The following is a 21,642-nucleotide window of genomic DNA, read 5'->3' on the forward strand; positions in this document are numbered from 1 at the left end:
TGCTACTTTTATTACATGGGATCAAATTGCCTTGTGCGCCTAAGAAGTATAGTCCAAGGGCTCTTAGAGAATAGAGAGATTTTTCTAACATATCAATTTTAGAGCTAATAACAATTATTTGAATTATAAATAAAATAATAATTAAAATAATATATTATTTTATTTATCTATTTTATTATATTTATTTTATATATTTTTTAAATAATTAAAATAATTAAAAATTATATTATGTATAGTATAGATTACAAATTATTAGATAAATTTTATGAAGATCGACAATCCTGATTTTACAAAGCCTCTTCTCACACACTCTTCAATTCTCTCAATAGCAGAGCCGACAATGCTGTCTGTTCGTCGTCACTACCATCAATAATAGTAGTATTTTTGAGTTCGAGATCAAATAAAAATATATAGATATAGTGATAGATGATGGTTTTATGAGTTATCCATTAAAAATGTTAAAAATTTAAATTTTAAATTATTTTTTTAAAAAAATTATCTCTCTTGACGTTTAGAAAAAAAGATATTTTTTAAAATTTAAAATAATCTAAACTAATTTGCAGGCTCCTCAACATTGGATAGAGAAATAGAAAAACAACCTCCCAACGAATGGAGATGAAATGACCGTCCCGTTTTTCCCAAATCCCACGACATCTCGGACGCATCCCATCCGCCTCCTCATCTCCCCCCACTATCCTCCCCACTTCTCCTCTGCCGCTGTGCCCTGCCGCTGGCACCGGTCTAGCCGTCGAGGGCGCCTTCCACCCCGGCGTCGAGACCGCCGCCCCGCTCCGTGCCGAGGGCGTCGAGGTGCGCAACGCCATCGTCGTCATCGACCGCAAGCAGGGCGGCCGTGAGAATCTCGCTACCCAGAGCATCCGCCTCCACACGCTCACTACGCTGTCCGACGTCCTTCGGGTGCTACACTGGCGGGCGGGAGATCCCCGCGTAGGTCCGCGGTTAGGTGCAGCAGAGGAAACCGCCGGTAGCGGGTCTTCCCCACGGTGGCGACGCACTCCGCCATCCCTGCCGAGCCCAGCCTCCCGCCGCCACCATGCCGCCTTTGAGCTCTTCCGCGACCTCTTCCCCCACATCAAGTCATCGCTGGTCCGCCGAGGTCTTGCATCCATTTTAATATATATCTATATATATATATATATATATATATATATATATATATATATATATATATATATATATAAAAGCATATTCTCAAGACTCTGGATGGATCTCAAACTTTCAGTAGAGTACAGCTCTGGTTATTTGCATCGGAGACGGATTGTGCACTTCGGTCCAAAGATGGACTCCCTTCGGGCGGATGCACACCGTCGATCGGTGGGTGATCCAACGGTGGACTCGCGTATCCTTGCGCGCGGTGCGGAAAGGCGGACCTCGGCGCGTTTAAACGTACTTGGACTCTCGCGGCAGCTTGGGCACCGGCGACTATAAATTTTCTTTTTTTTCCAGTTCTTGGTGGAACAGTAGTAGCTTTGAGGCCACCAAAAGCTCAGCCATACATGGAGATGGACCCAGAAAATATTGAAGCAGTGATTCACCAAAGATATGGAGTTCCAGAGGGGGAGAATAGCGGCCCTTCTTTGAGGTTTCCTCCTGGCTTTAACTTCAACCCGAACGATCAAGAGCTGATACGTTTGTATCTCGACCGCAAGATCAAGGGTGAGCCATTGCTTTACAATGTATTCAAGGATGTCAATCTTTATGATTACGACCCGGAAGAACTAGTTGGTTAGTACCATAATTTCTTTTTCTCTATAATTTAGAAATATACAGAGCAACTCGATATCTAACGACTTATGTATGTTTCAACTGTAATATCTTATTGTTTATGACATGTTTGTTATGCAATTCTTCTATGTGAGATTTTTTTTTTCTTTCCTTACAAACAAAAAATATATATATTTCATGAAATATCTTAGTTCAATAATTTTAGTTTTTTTAAAAAAAATTGGTTTATATATGTTAGGTACTCATCAAAGAAATTTTTATTTAGAATATATAAAACAACTTTATATCTAGTGGTTTAAGCATGTTTGACATGTAAAATCTTATTGTTTATGACATGTTTATCATGTAATTCTTCTATGAGGATCTTTTTTTCTTTGCTTGCTATCAAAAAAGTATATATTTTTCATGGAATATCTTAGTTCAATGCTTCAATAGTTTAAGTTTTTTTTTTAAAAAAAAAATTGTTATATGTGTTAGTGCTCAGGAAAGAAGTTTTTTTTTTTAATTAAGAATATATAAAACAACTTGATATCTAATGGTTTATGCATGTTTCACATATAATATACCTTATTGTTTATGACATGTTTATCACATAATTCTTTTTTGTGAGATCTTTTTTTTCCTTGCTTCTCATAAAAAATTATAGATATTTTTTTATGGAATATCTTAGTTCCATAGTTTTAGTTTTTTCTTTAAAAAAAATTGTTTATATGTGATAAGTATCCAATAAAGAAGTATGAGATTGAGAAAAATTAATAAATGAATGTTCCAGCTTCCTTTTTAGGATTTGTTTGGATGTTCCTACAAGATTGCAGAATTTGTGGATTGCATCGTCCGTTTAAGCATGGCTCTGTATCAACCAAATACCATCCAACCCAAAACCTCCTATCTCAAAGGCTAGGATCTTAGGAAGCCCAAGATAGATGGACTAATAGAACCAATTCTCACAGAATTTTTGGCCATATTCTGTAGAAATATCTAAACAGGCCCTTATTTTTTTTTTTAATTCTAACCCTTCTACCAACTGAAGTTTAAACACTTTGATTTCGTCAAATAATAGACCCCTCTAGTGCAGTTATTTGTCCCCCCTGAAACTGTCAGCATGGTAGGCCAACCATGCATCACCTGGCAGACTTGTTCAGTATTCACAATATAAGGTTAGTATTTACCAACTACATTTGGTACTTACCTGACAATTACATTATTGTAAGCACTCTCATAGGAGCCAGCCACGTTTTTAACCTACGGCCTCAAAGATGGGAGCAATCTCCTTAACCATTAAAGGTTCAGAACCAATGTGCTTCCATGAACCCATTTAACAAAAATTGTAGTTTCTTTATTTACTGGTAAAGAATAGAATGTTTTTTTTTTGTCCTTTCTTTTTCCTCTGTCTTTCCTGAGATTTTAGTTCCGAGTTAGTTTCTATGCTGCAGCTATGGTAACATGCACTCAGCAGCTGAGATTATAAAAATTATTTGCTTCCTTGAACTATGTTTCTGATATTATAGCTAAAAATAGATGACGTGTAGAGCACAATGCACAAGTGTAAATGAAAACAAGATTTCAGAATGAGCCCATTACCATGGTCTAGCACTTTAGATTAAGTTTGCACAGCATTTGATTTTGGTGGTACCGGGCCCTTCTTGAACAACCAATAATATGCTTGTTGGAAACTTGAAAAATCTGAATGGCACAGTTATTTGTCATCATTACAACGATACTATGTTATTAACATAGCCTTTTTATTTGTTTGAAATGATGTTATAAACTTAGTACCACCATATATGTTGTGTTTATTTGAAGAAGAGTAATGAAGATAACAGTTTATAATGGAAGAATAACAGTCTTATTTTCCCCTTTTTCTTTCACTTAAAAAAAATAGTTTTTCAAATCAAACAATGTTCTATGATTAAAATATTAGTTCATTATATGTATATGGATATGTATGTATATATGTATGTGTGTGTGTGTATGTATGTATGTATTTTGTATGTATACGTATGCATACATGCATATATTTATGTGTGTATGCATGTGTCTACCTATATATATACATAAAAGTAATGAGAACCATTATAAACTTTGGCATAAACTAGTCTAGATTCTAGCATTACTCCTCCAAATCACACTACTAGAATCTTTTTCAGAAAATATACTACCAGACTCCAGATTTCAATAAAGATAAATGACATTATTTTAGCTCACCTCTCTTCATTTTCTTCAAAGGAATACATTTTCTCCCTATGAGCTTCAGGGCAATGTTTTGTTTTATTTGTTCTTACCATTCTAAGTTCAAGTGATACCGTTTTGTCTTTAAATTGGTGAACGCCCATTCTATCCTTTTATTGCTGGTTTTATTTGTTCTTTGTTCTAGAAAATTACGAGCTTTCTGGAGAAGAAAAATTTTATTTCTTTACTTCAAGAACACGCAAATATCCAAATGGGAGCCGTCCAGCTCGTGCTGCTGGTGGTGGATATTGGAAAGCCACAGGGTCTGAAAAGAAAATCTACAATGATGATGATGAGCTAGTGGGAGTGAAAAAAACCTTGGTATACTATAGAGGAAAGGCTAAAGAAAATGATGGTGTAAAGACTGACTGGATAATGCAAGAGTATATAAGTGAGATCACAACTTGCAAGCCTGGTGATTCAATGAAGGTAAGTGAATAATGATTTAATGTAAAGCGAGCTTTATAAGTATTTATTGTTCTTTCTTATTATTTTTTGGATATATTTCTCTTTATAAAAAAATCACACATTAAACATACTTATAAAGCTGATATTGTTTCTTCTATCTCTCTCTTTCAGCTTGATGATTGGGTCTTATGCTGCATTCATAAGAAAAGAGGTGCTATAGACAATCCTCACAAGCTACAGAATGTTTCTCAAGCTCAATCAAACATGCCAACCGAACAAGATGCAAAGAATAATCAAAGCTATCAGACTTTTATTGACTCAAATGGTGGCTATGATAATGCCATTATGGTACAACGATTAGTAGCAGCACCAGGTATGCAAATTACTGAATTTAATGGTAGTATGGTCCCATCATTAGCAGCAGAACCAAGTGTGCAAATTACACCAAGCATACAATTAACTGAACTTAATGATATGGTCGCACCATCAATAATAGCACCAAGTGATCAAATGATTGGTTCTAATGGAATGCTACAACAATTTGCAGTAGCAACAAGGATGCAAATGACTGAATTTAATGGTATGTTCCAACCATCAGCAATAGCACCAAGTGGACAGATGATTGATTTTAATAGAAGGATGCCACAATTAGGAGAAGCCTATGCTGAGCTAATGGATAATCATGATTGCATGGTACAAAAATCAGCAATATCTCCAACTGAGCCAATGACTGATTTCAATTATATGGCACCACGATTTGCAGCAGCTCCAATCGAACAAATGATGGGCTTCTATGATATGACACAGCTCTCTGAAATTGCTGATTTCAATGCTATGAGACAACCATCACCACCAATGACTGAACATAATGGGTTCATGAGCATCTGCAATAATCATTCAACCGGGCAAGGTTTCCAACAGAACTTGAGCAATGCAATGATATCTGGCAAAGATCATGTGGATCAGTTTGGAATGGCATATGGTGAAAGAGATGAAGTCATACGTCCAATGAAACTGCTTTGTTATGAGCCAGCAATTGAAATAGACGATGTTTTAAGTGATAGTATTGAACCAAAAGAGTTAGATGCTGATGAACGTAGTAGACATGATGTTGGTTGCAGGCATGCTGAAGATTTTAGTAAGCTGGATCCATGATTTGGCTTTGGATTTGTGATTTTAGGATTTCTCCATAGAATTACCTTATTAGAATTATGAAATGCAAGAACTTGAATTTTGGGTTTGGCATTTTTTGTGATACTGGGCATCAAAAAGGTGTTTGTTTTTCTAGTATTTTTTTTTGGGTGCAGAAAGAAAAGAAGTGCAAATTTAAGGAAAGCATTTTCTCTCTTCTGATAAAAATATACATTTGTTACATAGATGGTTAGGAGAGCTTTTAGAAGTTTTGGAACTTTGTAGTTGATTCTAGTATTCTACATCTGATACTGAAGTTAGGTAGGCTTGTTGTTCTTGCTAAGAGGATGGAAGAGAAATATATGCATAGTGATTCTGCATTATAATATGCTAGGATCACCTAATTATATTTCTCCAACATCTTTTCCAACTGTATCTGAATATCTTTAAATATCCTGCATTTTTGTAGCTTAATGCTTTCTTAAAAACATTAAACATGACAAGATACTTTTAAAGATATATTTATATATATATATATATATATATATATATATATATATATATATATATATATATATATATATATATATATATATATATATATATATTAGATTTAAATAGTTGGAATAAAGCATATTCTCAAGACTCTGGATGGATCTCAAACTTTCAGTAGAGTACAGCTCTGGTTATTTGTATCGGAGACGGATTGTGCACTTCGGTCCAAAGACCGTCGATCGGTGGGTGATCCAACGGTGGACTCGCGTATCCTTGCGCGCGGTGCGGAAAGGCGGACCTCGGCGCGTTTAAACGTACTTGGACTCTCGCGGCAGCTTGGGCACCGGCGACTATAAATTTTCTTTTTTTTCCAGTTCTTGGTGGAACAGTAGTAGCTTTGAGGCCACCAAAAGCTCAGCCATACATGGAGATGGACCCAGAAAATATTGAAGCAGTGATTCACCAAAGATATGGAGTTCCAGAGGGGGAGAATAGCGGCCCTTCTTTGAGGTTTCCTCCTGGCTTTAACTTCAACCCGAACGATCAAGAGCTGATACGTTTGTATCTCGACCGCAAGATCAAGGGTGAGCCATTGCTTTACAATGTATTCAAGGATGTCAATCTTTATGATTACGACCCGGAAGAACTAGTTGGTTAGTACCATAATTTCTTTTTCTCTATAATTTAGAAATATACAGAGCAACTCGATATCTAACGACTTATGTATGTTTCAACTGTAATATCTTATTGTTTATGACATGTTTGTTATGCAATTCTTCTGTGTGAGATTTTTTTTTTCCTTCCTTACAAACAAAAAATATATATATTTCATGGAATATCTTAGTTCAATAGTTTTAGTTTTTTTTAAAAAAATTGGTTTATATATGTTAGGTACTCATCAAAGAAATTTTTATTTAGAATATATAAAACAACTTTATATCTAGTGGTTTAAGCATGTTTGACATGTAAAATCTTATTGTTTATGACATGTTTATCATGTAATTCTTCTATGAGGATCTTTTTTTCTTTGCTTGCTATCAAAAAAGTATATATTTTTCATGGAATATCTTAGTTCAATGCTTCAATAGTTTAAGTTTTTTTTAAAAAAAAAATTTGTTATATGTGTTAAGTGCCCAGGAAAGAAGTTTTTTTTTTTTTTTTAATTAAGAATATATAAAACAACTTGATATCTAATGGTTTATGCATGTTTCACATGTAATATACCTTATTGTTTATGACATGTTTATCACATAATTCTTCTTTGTGAGATCTTTTTTTTCTTGCTTCTCATAAAAAATTATAGATATTTTTTTATGGAATATCTTAGTTCAATAGTTTTAGTTTTTTTTTTTTAAAAATTATTTATATGTGATAAGTATCCATTAAAGAAGTATGAGATTGAGAAAAATTAGTAGATGAATATTCCAGCTTTCTTTTTAGGATTTGTTTGGATGTTCCTACAAGATTACAGAATTTGTGGATTGCGTCGTCCGTTTAAGCATGGCTCTGTATCAACCAAATACCATCCAACCTAAAACCTCCTATCTCAAAGGCTAGGATCTTAGGAAGCCCAAGATAGATGGACTAATAGAACCAATTTTCACAGAATTTTTGGCCCTATTCTGTAGAAATATCTAAACATGCCCTTTTTTTTTTTTTTAATTCTAACCCTTCTACCAACTGAAGTTTAAACACTTTGATTTCGTCAAATAATAGACCCTCTAGTGCAGTTATTTGTCCCCCCTGGAACTGTCGGTATGGTTGGCCAACCATGCATCACCTGGCAGACTTGTTCAGTATTCACAACATAAGGTTAGTATTTGCCGACTACATCTGGTACTTACCTGACAATTATATTATTGGAAGCACTCTCATGGGAGCCAGCCATGTTTTTAACCTACAGCCTCAAAGATGGGAGCAATCTCCTTAACCATTAAAGGTTTAGAACCAATGTGCTTCTGTGAACCCATTTAACAAAAATTATAGTTTTTTTATTTACTGGTAAAGAATAGAATGTTTTTTTTTTGTCCTTTCTTTTTCCTCTGTCTTTCCTGAGATTTTTGTTTCGAGTTAGTTTCCATGCTGCAGCTATGGTAACATGCACTCAGCAGTTGAGATTATAAAAATTATTTGCTTCCTTGAACTATGTTTCTGATATTATAGCTAAATTAGATGACGTGTAGAGCACAATGCACAAGTGTAAATGAAAATGAGATTTCAGAATGAGCCCATTACCATGGTCTAGCACTTTAGATTAAGTCTGCATAGCATTTGATTTTGGTGGTACAGGGCCCTTCTTGAACAACCAATAATATGCTTGTTGGAAACTTGAAAAATCTGAATGTCACAGTTGTTTGTCATCATTACAACGATACTATGTTATTAACTTAGCTTTTTTATTTGTTTGAAATGATGTTATAAACTTAGAACCACCATATATGTTGTGTTTATTTGAAAAAGAGTAATGAAGATAACAGTTTATAATGGAAGAATAACAGTCTTATTTTCCCCTTTTTCTTTCACTTAAAAAAAATAGTTTTTCAAATCAAACAATGTTCTATGATTAAAATATTAGTTCATTATATGTATATGGATATGTATGTATATATGTATGTGTGTGTATGTATGTATGTATTTTGTATGTATACATACGCATACATGCATATATTTATGTGTGTATGCATGTGTCTACCTATATATATACATAAAAGTAATGAGAAGCATTTTAAACTTTGGCATAAACTAGTTTAGATTCTAGCATTACTCCTCCAAATCACACTACTAGAATCTTTTTCAGAAAATATACTACCAGACTCCAGATTTCAATAAAGATAAATGACATTATTTTAGCTCACCGCTCCTCTTCATTTTCTTCAAAGGAATACATTTTCTCCCTATGAGCTTCAGGGCAATGTTTTGTTTTATTTGTTCTTACCATTCTCAGTTCAAGTGATACCATTTTGTCTTTAAATTGGTGAACGCCCATTCTATCCTTTTATTGCTGGTTTTATTTGTTCTTTGTTCTAGAAAATTACAAGCTTTCTGGAGAAGAAAAATTTTATTTCTTCACTTCAAGAACACGCAAATATCCAAATGGGAGCCGTCCAGCTCGCGCTGCTGCTGGTGGATATTGGAAAGCCACAGGATCTGAAAAAAAAATCTACAATGATGATGATGAGCTAGTGAGAGTGAAAAAAACCTTGGTATACTATAGAGAAAAGGCTAAAGAAAATGATGGTGTAAAGACTGACCGGATAATGCAAGAGTATATAAGTGAGATCACAACTTGCAAGCCTGGTGATTCAATGAAGGTAAGTGAATAATGATTTAATGTAAAGCGAGCTTTATAAGTATTTATTGTTCTTTCTTATTATTTTTTGGATATATTTCTCTTTATAACAAAATCACACATTAAACATACTTATAAAGCTGATATTATTTCTTCTATCTCTCTCTTTCAGCTTGATGATTGGGTCTTATGCTGCATTCATAAGAAAAGAGGTGCTGTAGATATTCCTCACAAGCTACAGAATGTTTCTCAAGCTCAATTAGACATGCCAACCGAACAAGATGCAAAGAATAATCAAAGCTATCAGATTTTTATTGACTCAAAAGGTGGCTATGGTAATGCCATTATGGTACAATGATTAGTAGCAGCACCAGGTGTGCAAATTACTGAATTTAATGGTAGTATGGTCCCATCATTAGCAGCAGAACCAAGTGTGCAAATTACACCAAGCATGCAATTAACTGAACTTAATGATATGGTCGCACCATCAATAATAGCACCAAGTGATCAAATGATTGGTTCTAATAGAATGCTACAACAATTTGCAGTAGCAACAAGGATGCAAATGACTGAATTTAATGGTATGTTCCAACCATCAGCAATAGCACCAAGTGGACAGATGATTGATTTTAATAAAAGGATGCCACAATTAGGAGAAGCCTATGCTGAGCAAATGGATAATCATGATTGCATGGTACAAAAATCAGCAATATCTCTAACTGAGCCAATGACTAATTTCAATTATATGGCACCACGATTTGCAGCAGCTCCAATCGAACAAATGATGGGCTTCTATGATATGACACAGCTCTCTGAAATTGCTGATTTCAATGCTATGAGACAACCATCACCACCAATGACTGAACATAATGGGATCATGAGCATCTGCAATAATCATTCAACCGGGCAAGGTTTCCAACAGAACTTGAGCAATGCAATGATATATGGCAAAGATCATGTGGATCAGTTTGGAATGGCATATGGTGAAAGAGATGAAGTCATAGATCCAATAAAACTTCTTTGATATGAGCCTGCAATTGAAATAGACAATATTTTAAGTGATAGTATTGAACCAAAAGAGTTAGATGCTGATGAACGTAGTAGACATGATGCTGGTTGCAGGCATGCTGAAGATTTTAGTAAGCTAAATCCATAATTTGGCTTTGGATTTGTGATTTTAGGATTTCTCCATAGAATTACCTTATTAGAATTATGATGTGCAAGAACTTGAATTTTGGGTTTGGCATTTTTTGTGATGCTGAGCATCAAAAAGGTGTTTGTTTTTCTAATTTTTTTTTTGGGTGCAGAAAGAAAAGAAGTGCAAATTTAAGGACAGCATTTGCTCTCTTCTGATAAAAATATACATTTGTTACATAGATGGTTAGGAGAGCTTTTAGAAGTTTTTGAACTTTGTAGTTGATTCTAGTATTCTACATCTGATACTGAAGTTAGGTAGGCTTGTTGTTCTTGCTATGGGGAGAGAAGGAAAATATATGCATAGTGATTCTGCATTATAATATGCTAGGATCACCTAATTATATTTCTCCAACATCTTTTCCAACTGTATCTGAATATCTTTAAATATCCTGTATTTTTGTAGCTAATGCTTTCTTAAAAATATTAAACATGACAAGATACTTTTAAATATATATTTATTTATTTGAAGTAGTCAACAGTCATGATTGCCTAATTACAATTCTTTAAACCCTCATATTAATCAACAAGAACTAACATTCAAATGATGAAAGATTTTTGGTTTTATAGCCATTTTATATAGCGAGTGTTGCCATGAGATTTTAGATTCAATGTCATTTCAATTAAAAAAAAAATCTGTAAAACATGTGGTAGATATACTGCCATGTTTATTGAATAATGAAAGTAGTCATTGTATTGAACTTTCTAAAATATTCTATGAAGCTTTTTATGGTAGGAACTTAAACTCTACTAACTATAGTTTTAACATTTTGTTAGAATATCAGCGCCAAGGTTTAAGGTACATAAAAGTGGATGTAGAAAATAACTTGCAACTTGCCAGAGATGGGCAATAAAATCCTTAGAAGTTCTTTCAAAAGTGAATCTTTTCTAGATGCATTAAAATTGCTGGACTGCTATATTACCTTAGTTGCAACTCAAAGAGGTTCCGATCAAGGGCTAACCTGTGCCTCACATGTTTCTTTTGCTTTTTTTATTGATAAAAATCTAACATGTTTTTTGGGCTACCCAATTCTGACCTAACCCTTCTTTGAACTTGACCATTCAAAGTGAGAGGAAATAAAATTTAGATTGGCTTGGTCAGATTGCTCAAACTTCAACTAGAATCCAACTAAGCATTGAATCATGTTGCCATTTACCCACTAAAATCCAACCCAGCACAGTCGTATAAAGTTTCAATCATACTGAAGCATTGGTCAGATCTGATCGGAGCCTGTACATGCACCTGAATGTTATCATGTATCATATCATGTCTAACTAGGTATAGCCTGTGGTATGAATTACCAAGTACTACATAGGCCAACATCAAATACTTGATGGTTAGTTAAATTCTTGAAAACGTAGATAAATATAATCTTGCTGCAGTTAGATGCTTTTTTACTGCAATTGGGTTCAATGTTTAGGGTTTTGAGAGAAATACAAACAATGCATTATTTTTATCATGAAACAGCATACTTGCTAATACCATTTATTTAGGTTAGACAATTTATATGATCATAGATTCATGGTCACAGATCGATTATTTGGCATTCTATATTTGGAATAGATAAATGGATAGACAGCAGATATATATTAAGGAGACAAATATTATGATGGCCACACTATTGACATGTGAAAGGATCATGAGTACTGGCCAACTATGGGGGGGTATAAAGCTAAGCTTTATGAAGGTTTATCAAGGGGCGCCAGTTGCATGGTGTCCTCTCAGACAAGGATGGAGAAAAGGATGAATAATGGAGCAAGGTGGCATTACCTAAAAAGCTAACAGCATAACAATAGCATTCATCTTAAAGAGCTGCAAGAGGGAACATTGATTTGCCTAGTGCTCCATCCACTAAGCTATGAGATCAACTTACCAGGAGACATATGGATATCAGCAGATATCAGGATCCAATCTATATCTATCATGGATGCTCGCACTCAACTATATTTATCATTCTCAACTTTAGCAGTCTTCTGAATCGATGGCCTTATGGCACCTAATTGATTTAGGATCTACAAATCTACTTATACTGCACCGATCTTTGCATCTTGCGCTTTGCTCTTTAGTGCATGCATGTCTATCTTCAAGATCAAAGCCTCTCATTCGATCTTCTTCTTTTTTCATTTTGGTGGCTCACCTATCTAAAGTTTAAGGATGTTATGAGGGAGTGCACTTAGTTCAAGTTTCATTTTGAGTCGCATGATAGTTAAATCCACTTGATATGCTGCATTACTAGTTTGCCTTCCTAGCTTTGCTCATTGCAGAGCTCAAACTGACTGCTTCACTTCTAAGTTAAAATAAAAGCAAAGGCTGCTACTAGTTTTCCATCTTAATGGGCACTTTTGAAGTATTTGTTTGTTCAAAATATACTTAAAATCAAAACTTCTGCTAGATTTACACAGCTAAACTTGGAGTAGTGCAACTGAAGTCACTGAACAAGGTCACTCTTTGCTATGCTTGGCAGGGAACCAGAAACTATGACATGCTGGATGGCACCACAGTAGCAAATTTATTTGCAAATATGGTGATATCTTCTTTCCCAGCATGCACCTTTACAACCACATTAAAAATATTCATAGTTTTGAGATGTGCAGCATATTGGAAACCCTAGAAAAGTGCAAACAGTCTCATGAGCTAATAACTATTCAATGTGTTGTCAAGAGAAGCTTTTTACCCTCCACTTGTCTGGGTTCTCCTATCCCTCTAGCCTATTAATAAACAAATCCTATCTCTTTGCACTCCAACTTTCTAAAAGACTAGCTAAATGGGTTATTGGATTGAAGCATAGAAAAATTAGATTTGGGATTGGCATTTGATAAGAAAGAAAAAGACAACCTTCTATTCATTGGATGCAACAAAATTCTCTTTTTTTTCCATAAAAGTAAGATCTAAATCCAAACAAAAAGAAACTTGTTATATGTGACCTTTGATGTTTCATGGCTCCTTCTGCTTTATACTGCTCACTCCATACTGACTTGGATCCCATATATTGCCACCATCAGGAAGCCTACCTAAATCTCATATTCCTACTAAAATGGCCATTTTTTAAATCAGCATCAGACCTTTTTCTCAAAAGCATATTAGCACTGAACCAAAACCTTACAATCAACATCAAAGTTACTAATCTGGATCACATATTTTGCTTAACAGAAAAAAAGCTATGCAAGGCTAATGGTGATAGAAAAACAGGATGATCTCCATCAGATCACATGAGAAAGGGTGGTCATTCCACCAGACATGATCCATGTACCTCAATCTCTCTCCCTCTCTCCCTCCCCCACCACCCACACCACCCCTACCCCCCCCCCCCCAACAACCACAACAGGGGTGTGAAGCCACCTGTTATTCTTCCATTGGCAAGCTCAAACCACAGCTCATTTAATTGAACCTATAGGAAAGCTCTAATCGCCCTCTCTTGCTCAAAGGGAGTACCAGTTTGATACGACAAATGAGTTCTATTATTCCTTTTGTTGTGTTAATTTATGGCTTACAATAGAGGATCAAAAGGCTAAAGGGTTGGTGAGAAAATTATAAGCTATGCCCTTTACTAAGTTAGAAACCACCCACCATCTGCATTCTTTCTTGCTTCCTAACACAGAGAAGTCAATGCACCGACTAGACCTGGCTCTCCCAAATACTCTGAAAAAAGAAGAGAGAGAGAGTTTGAGCTTTTAATAGGTGTAAGAAAAGAAGCTAAACAATAAAAAACTTTTTGAAGTATCAAAGAATCAGGTGTTTTTCTTTCCCTCTGGAATAGCTGATGCCAGCCAGCAATTATAGAGAGGACTATAATAGAAATGGGGTAGCTTTGTGCAATATAGGTTGGCCCTTACAATTACATCATCCATGATGGAATCGATTCTCCTTCTTCTGATCCAAAAAAGTACATTCTGATCTTGAATAGTTTGGTAATAATGGTGCATATGATCGTGGGGCATCTTAATTTATTATGGCGCTATTTCTCCTTCAAGATAAAAATGAGCTCAAAATTTGATATTTTAATTTTTTTTATTAAATTTAAAATAATTATCTATTTAAGTTTCAAATAAAAAAAATTTATTTGAAATATAACTTAAAGAGCTCAAAATTTGATATTTTAATTTTTTTATTAAATTTAAAATAATTATCTATTTAAGTTTCAAATAAAAAAAAATTATTTGAAATATAACTTAAAAGCAATATCCAAATGAGATGAAATGATCCAATTATCCTTGCAGTTATAAAATAACAATACACTATTATAAAGTAATACTGTACTATTATAAAATGATACTGCATTATAATAAAAGCAATACTATACTTATAAAGTAATACTACACTATTATAAAGTTATACCATATTATTATAAAGCAACTCTATATTATTGTGAAGTAATACTATAATAAAGGAATATTACACTATGATAATGTAATACTACCTTATTGTAAAAGAATACTACACTAATATAATATAATACTATTTTATTATAAAAAAATACTATACTAATATAATATAGTAAAATAATATTATATTATTATAAAAAAATATTATATTAATATAATATAATACTATCTTATTGTAAAAGAATACTGTACTATGATAATGTAATATTGTGGTATTTTAAAGGATATAAGGATAATTTCAATCAAAAGCCTTTAACTTATGTTTAGAATGGATAGGTATTTTTTCATAAAATTCATTTGGGGAGCTTCTTTTAACTTGAAAATAGAGCTGGAGATTTATCTCTAATTCTCTAATAAAAATATAAGCTTAATTACTTTAAAAATATTAGACTTTTTAGGATTTTTATTTATATCCTAAACTTTAATTCATTGTAATTAGCTCCTTAAACTTTTATAAAGTTGTAATTTCTCTGCTGAGTGCTATTTCCGTCTGACAATCGTAATGAAAATATCATGTGTTATCATATGATACAGTAAAAATTGGTGTGGCATAGAATTAGTTGATGTGGAATCTTAAACTTCTTCTTCTTCCATATTTCTTTTTTTTAGCTATATTTTTTACTTTTTATTTCATCTTTTTTTCTTTATCTTTTTGGAGCATAACCCACCTGAAAAGAAAAAAAGGGAGAACAAAGTATAGAGGATTAGAATTAGTTATTCTTTTCTTCTTCTTAACTTTTTTTTTTAAATTTAGATTCTTCAAGGTTAACTTTATGAGTTTATAAGATTAATTATAGATCAAACAAAAATAAATAATTTAAATCATTACAAACCTAAAAACCTTATTAATCATACAATTTTTTAAGCAAATATAAATAAAAAAAAGAAGACAACTAAGATCTCCGTGACCTTAAAGTTTAAATTACTTGATAAAAAGGATGGTGATGGAAGCAGCCTTAATGATGGCTGTGACCTCTGTAGAGAAGGGTTTAGAGATGGTGATGGTATAGATAGAGATATCGATGGTGGTGTAGGAGGCAGTAGAGTTTTAGAAAAGATAGTAGTGGAGAGAAAATGATGAAATTGGAAGAAAAAATCCTAGCTAAAAAGAAGAAATAGAAAAGAATGTATTTAAGATTCTACATCAACTTTTATTACGTATTACATAATAGCACGTGATATTTTCATTACGGTCATCAAATAGAAATATCATTCAAAGAAGAAATTATAATATTATAAAAGTTTGAAGATCTGATTGCAATAAATTGAAGTTCAAGATAAAAATAAAAATTCTCAAAAAATCTAAAATTTTGAAAGTAATTAAGCCAAAAATATTTTTTTTTCATTTTTTTTAAACAAGTGAACATGTATTACAAAAAGAAAGGAAAAAGAAAATAAGTAAAGAGGTTGGAAGACCCTACCACCATGTAAATGGAGAAAGAGAATGCTGAGAAGTAATTTATGTAATTTTGACTTTCTTTCTTTCCTGTTTTTTTTTACTTACTTTTTGTAATCTCTTAAATAATTTTATATTCACAAGAAATTCTTCACTTTCTATGTCCAAATAATAAGTTTAAATTTTTTATGTTTGTATGATAAATAGTTGTCTAAAAGTTCTCTCCATGGACATTCATCCACCAGTCAGGATTAGAATATGTGAGATGCATGGGACAAAAGTAGGACTGTTTTAATTCTAAATCCAATTAAAAATATTTAATAACATGAATTAATAAATATATTTAAATTGTTGGGGTCGCACCTATCACATTTCTTTCCCTTAAGGATTTAACCAAGTCAGACATGTTTTAGGAAATGGGAATAGCTATTAGACTGTGGCCAAGAGGGCCTTGGGCTGCTTTTACATAAAAGCAAGAAGTTTTGCATGTGAAAAGTAAAACGTTGGGCATCATATATCAAAGCTTTCGTGTCAATGTCATTGATCCAAATTAGTGACATATAATATGGCTTTTTCTTTTTCATGATAATCTACTTCTCTTTTCCTTACAATAATAGGTTGCTAAGAATTTTCAATATTATCATATAACACCTAGATAAAAAGCCTAAGATCAAAAGATTGGATCACGAGAAAGCGGCAATGGCAGCATTAGCTATTTGTAGCAAGAATTCAATGATCCCTCTCTTTTCCATATTAATCATCAATGAGTACTTTTACAAAAGGGAAAAGAAAAAGAAAACCTTGCATACTCTCCAACCCTAAACTAAAATTCAAATTTAATTACAAATCAAATCAAATTCATCCATAAATATCATGATGTATCTATAGTCAATCCCAATCTCAAACAAGATCGTGCTGTAAGGATCTAAAGTTCTCCAAGTAGATCATGTACACTAGCTCTATTACGATACTATTTATAATAATCTAGAACACCATCAAAAAAAAAAATCTAATCAAAAAATATTATTATTATTTTTGATCTGATTAATCAAGATCTATTTAATGAATCTTCGATATAGACTAAAATATATATTCTCATGGGTCCTCGCATAAGTTTAACCTATGAATCAGCCACATCATTAATCAAGATTTGAAGAGCCTAATGATAATGACATGAGTGGATATGATGAATGTTTCATGCTTTCATCTAAATCAATTATGTGCTTTCAATGTTTGTCAAACCGTATGGATGGCCATGATAAGCTCTCCATGTCAGGAGGGCATTTTTGTCCAGATACTGACGCCGAGTTCGATGGACGGTGATTTCCATCTCCCATACCCTCCGGTGCCTACACACGAGCGTGTGTCATTTCCTGTACCTCCCACAAAACCCACAAACAAAACACCGACAAATCCTCCCACCCTTCTCTCTTTCCTGCTCCCTTCCGTTTCTTTTCTCTCTATTTACATTCCCCTTTCCCTCTCCGCTCGTTTCCACTGCCTTCATTCCACTCTCTCTCTCTCTCTCTCTCTCATGGCCTCATCTGAAGAAGGTCCAGAACCGCTGAAATACCAGGTAGTTGAGTTTAAAATCCAATGTCTTTCCTCTGCTGTGCTCTGTTTTTTTCTTTTTTTCCCTTGCCAATGAAAAGTTCCATGGAAAACAAGGTTCAAAGTAATGGTTTTGTTGTGGTGTAGACTTTGACCTTGAAGGTCTCCATTCACTGTGAAGGTTGCCAGAAGAAAGTGAAGAAGGTCCTCCAAAGCATCGAAGGTAAACTCTGTCAGTTTAGGATTCCCCTGTTCTTCTCTGTTCTTGAGTTCTCTTCACCAAGACTGGATTTTTATGGAGTTCGCTTCACCAAGATTGGATTTTTATGGGGTTATCTTGGAAATTTCTCAGGTGTCTATAAGACTACCATCGACTCGCAGCAACAGAAGGTGGTCGTCACCGGGAACGTTGAGGCGGAGACCCTGATCAAGAAACTCCTCAAGAATGGGAAACACGCCGAGCTCTGGCCGGAGAAGAAGCTCAACAACCCCGGCGGCGGCAAGAAGAACAAGAACAAGGCCTCCAGCAAACCAAACGAGCCGTCGGAAAACCCCGACACCGATCAAACCCACAAGGCTTCCGGCGATGATCCTTCTCCCGACTCCTCTACTAAGTCCGATGGCGAAGCCCCGAAGAACGGCTGCAAGGATTCCCCAAAGGCCGATAAAAAGGAAGCTGGAAACTCCCCGCCACCTGTGAAACAAGACGCCGGCGCCGCCAGCAGCGGCGGCGGTGGCGGCGGCAAGAAGAAAGGTAAAAAGGGTCAGAAGGAGAACAATGGCGGCGGCGGCGATGGAGGTGATGTTCAAGTGGTGTCAGAGGAGATTGGCAGCAAAGCAAGTGGTGGCGGCTTTCCGACATTCAATTATCCGGCATACCCGGCATCGCAGCCACCGGCCTATGTGGTAAGCTACAGCTCAGTGCAGCCAACTGCGAGCTACGGCGGTGCCTACTATCCGATGCCGACCAATCAGAGCGGTTATTTTTACTCCGGTGCGTACCACCCGATGCCGACCAATCAGAGCAGCTATTTCTACTCCGGTGCGATGGCAGCGGTGGCGCCAGGATCGTACTATGTCTTTAGTGATGAGAATGCCAATGCTTGCAGAATTATGTGAGGAAGTTGGAATCCTGATCTTATGCAGGCCTTTTGTACCCATGGTGTAGTGTAATTTGCAGTAGTTCTAGTTGTTAGACTGAAAGTATGTATGAATGAATGAATGATGAATGAATGTGGGAGTGTTGAGCTTATACTACTTGTGTAAGTGTAATGGTTGGAAAGTGGAGGTGAACACTGTTTGTTTGGATGATTCTTGTAGCTTTTTAAGAGTGTAGATTGTGGAAAAGATGGGAAAAGTTGAGGGTTTGTTGCTTTTTGTAGTTGTTTTCCATTAGGTGGTCGTTACAGGAAGCAAAGTTGACATCTTATTTTTGAGTTAGGGTTTCCCTCCTTTGTTGAGGGTGAGGACAATGATCTCAAGCTGTGGGGTAACTGGGGGAGTTACATTTACCTTTGAGCTGGGTAATTTATTTTTCAGGACTGTTAGATGTATGGCTGTTGGCAGCTTTTATCTATGTGTTGCATATGTGGCGTTTTGATTCATGTGGGACGTTGGATTCGAAGAGAAAGCAACAACTTTTGTTTGATGGCAATGTAAATTTAGCAAACTTCATACACTTTTGTGGTTGAAAAATTACATGTAAAAGCAAGTATATTTGTCAGATATTAACTAACCTTCTCTCAGCTTGAGGATATACTTAACCGATCACACCCACCCACCCACCCACCCCTGTAAGCAACAATTTTTGTCTGATAGTAAGAGTTGTTGGTGCTGCATGCTCAATTGGACACAATGCAGCTTTATCTACAGATATCCTTGTAAAGTTTGGTCCAACTTCTGTGTATATCATATAGGAATTTCTATCTGAATGTAGATACTTGCAACCTTGTTATGTTGATATTATTAAATTAATGTAAATTACTATTATTTGTACCATATTGAAAGTCGTATTTTTCTCGAACTTAATATAAAAATTTAGCATCTCAAAGAAAAAAGCCATTTATTGGAGGATTCCCTGAGTTTGATTCAGAAACGTTCAGGTAACTGATGAATATTTGGTAGTTCGTGAATCATCCAAATTATTTAAGAGTACTTCCTGAACTGCTAGTGCATTCATATATTATTATTATTATTAATTTTAATACAGTTTTTCTTTTTCTTTAGTTCTTGAATTCTTTCCTAGCCTATTTATTTATGAATGTCAAAGTTGTGGCCATTCATCATCACCTGAGGGTACCACACTTTTTCTCACCTTGGCTTCCATAATACTACAGTTTTATTGTAAATGCTCTCTCTCTCTCTCTCTTCCCCCATCTTATTATAATTTAAAGCATCTTTATCCCAGATTGCTTAAAAGAGGGTTGAATGGTTGTCAGAAGAATTTGAATGACAATTGTCATGTTTAAGCTTGTTTGTGGGGGGCCCTTCTCAATAAAGCGAACTCCATCAATTCATGTGCAATAGTGCAGATATATTCCTTAGGTCGATAATGAAGACAAACACCAAAGTTTAAGCTTCTTGGGTCAAGTGGGATTTTAACTGCATGTCTTGAATCAACTGATAATGTGATAGTTGGAGGGAAAAATAGGATGATAATAAAATGCACAGGGCCTCATCTGAGTGTCAGTGGACTGACACTTTCGTTTCAAGGCACAAGCTTAAACCTAATGGTGCGAAGATGACCAAGTTTGAGCATGTTGACCCCTTCTTTTGACAAAGTTGACTGAGTGTCTTAAAAAAAAAAAAAGCTCTTTTTACAATTTTTTTTTTTTAAAAGAAGCTCTACCCTCCGACGTTCATTCATTCTAGCCATGAACCATTAAGGTGGCAAAAATCTAGGGAAGGAAAAAACATTGAAGGCCACAAGTACTTGGTGTGATATATTTCTTATTAACACTATTGTTCACCATAGACTTGGTTTGCGAAGGATTTTATCTTATTGGAATATATTTCATGGGAAGTTGATGCCTGGTAGTTCCAATTTTCAACAGAGTCACTTGGATTAACTTGGCGTCATTCACACATACACACACACAAAAGCAAAAAGAGAGGCCGTATAAGCTATCCTACCCGTGTCCCCAACTTGGGACCACTTGACAGCAATAATGTCGTATTTTTCATTTTTTATTATCTATTTCCCAAAAACTTTGTTTTGTAGTTTTTTGGTTTGGTAGATAGAAGTTGTTTTCATTTTTTATTATCTATTTCCTAAAAACTTTGTTTTGTAGTTTTTGGCTTGGTAGGTAGGAGTAGTGTTCCAAATTGTGTCACAACTGACTCAGGTCTGCCCAGCTCAGTTAATGCGACTTCTTAAATATAAGGGCATGGAGTGCATTAGTAAGAAGGCCACTTAGGCTGGGATATTTTGAGATATTTGAATATCTAAGAAATAGTAAAATAGAATGTTCGAGTCTAGATAATTTAACACAAGAGCCGCTCGGTAGATGCTTATTCCATGCTATTTCCAAATTGCCAGATGGCCAGGGTTATCCTTATGAAATGCTTAGGCCTCTGACTCTCCATCTGACCTTTGGGTCAGATGGGAACCTTCTTTTCCTGTCAAACAAAGTCTCTTCTACTAGAGACCACAATCTCTCTCTCTCTCTCTCTGTGGAAACTTGGGGGAGTATAAACATGAAGGTGAGATGTTGCGATTTCTTTAGTGATGGTAGCTACTCCCATCCCAAATTGTTGTTGGTATCACCGTTGGCATCTATCTAACAGGAGAAAAAGGACATGCACTTTCTACCATGGCCAA

The 21,642-nt window shown here is 34.9% G+C and overlaps 3 protein-coding genes across 8 annotated transcripts; all 3 read left to right on the plus strand.

Annotated features, from left to right (window-relative positions):
• Positions 1-616: 616 nt before the first annotated feature.
• On the plus strand, positions 617-5,782 carry LOC140854383 (NAC domain-containing protein 19-like). Of its 5 annotated transcripts, XM_073250336.1 has the most exons (5): positions 617-1,117; positions 1,244-1,746; positions 4,121-4,404; positions 4,555-4,756; positions 4,931-5,782. In XM_073250336.1, exons 2-5 carry the CDS (start codon positions 1,518-1,520, stop codon positions 5,536-5,538), a joined length of 1,323 nt encoding a protein of 440 aa, XP_073106437.1. In that variant the 5' UTR covers positions 617-1,117; positions 1,244-1,517; the 3' UTR covers positions 5,539-5,782. The 5 variants fall into 5 exon arrangements, with proteins under 5 accessions (XP_073106437.1, XP_073106419.1, XP_073106433.1 ...); XM_073250318.1 differs by having other exon boundaries at positions 4,555-5,782; XM_073250332.1 differs by having other exon boundaries at positions 1,244-1,677; positions 4,555-5,782.
• A 268-nt stretch (positions 5,783-6,050) lies between these two features.
• Positions 6,051-10,808, plus strand: LOC140854388 (NAC domain-containing protein 2-like). Of its 2 annotated transcripts, none has more exons than XM_073250345.1 (3): positions 6,051-6,593; positions 9,037-9,320; positions 9,471-10,808. In XM_073250345.1, the coding sequence occupies exons 1-3, from the start codon at positions 6,434-6,436 to the stop codon at positions 9,654-9,656; spliced, it is 630 nt and encodes a 209-aa protein (XP_073106446.1). In that variant the 5' UTR covers positions 6,051-6,433; the 3' UTR covers positions 9,657-10,808. The 2 variants fall into 2 exon arrangements, with proteins under 2 accessions (XP_073106446.1, XP_073106444.1); XM_073250343.1 differs by having other exon boundaries at positions 6,073-6,662; positions 9,471-10,802.
• Positions 10,809-17,496: 6,688 nt separating this feature from the next.
• On the plus strand, positions 17,497-19,331 carry LOC105039828 (uncharacterized). The gene is made up of 3 exons (XM_010916114.4): positions 17,497-17,847; positions 17,970-18,045; positions 18,175-19,331. The coding sequence occupies exons 1-3, from the start codon at positions 17,521-17,523 to the stop codon at positions 18,939-18,941; spliced, it is 1,170 nt and encodes a 389-aa protein (XP_010914416.2). The 5' UTR covers positions 17,497-17,520; the 3' UTR covers positions 18,942-19,331.
• Positions 19,332-21,642: the final 2,311 nt, after the last annotated feature.

This window comes from Elaeis guineensis, chromosome 1 (assembly GCF_000442705.2).
Source record: "Elaeis guineensis isolate ETL-2024a chromosome 1, EG11, whole genome shotgun sequence".
In the NCBI taxonomy this organism is placed as follows: Eukaryota; Viridiplantae; Streptophyta; class Magnoliopsida; order Arecales; family Arecaceae; genus Elaeis; species Elaeis guineensis.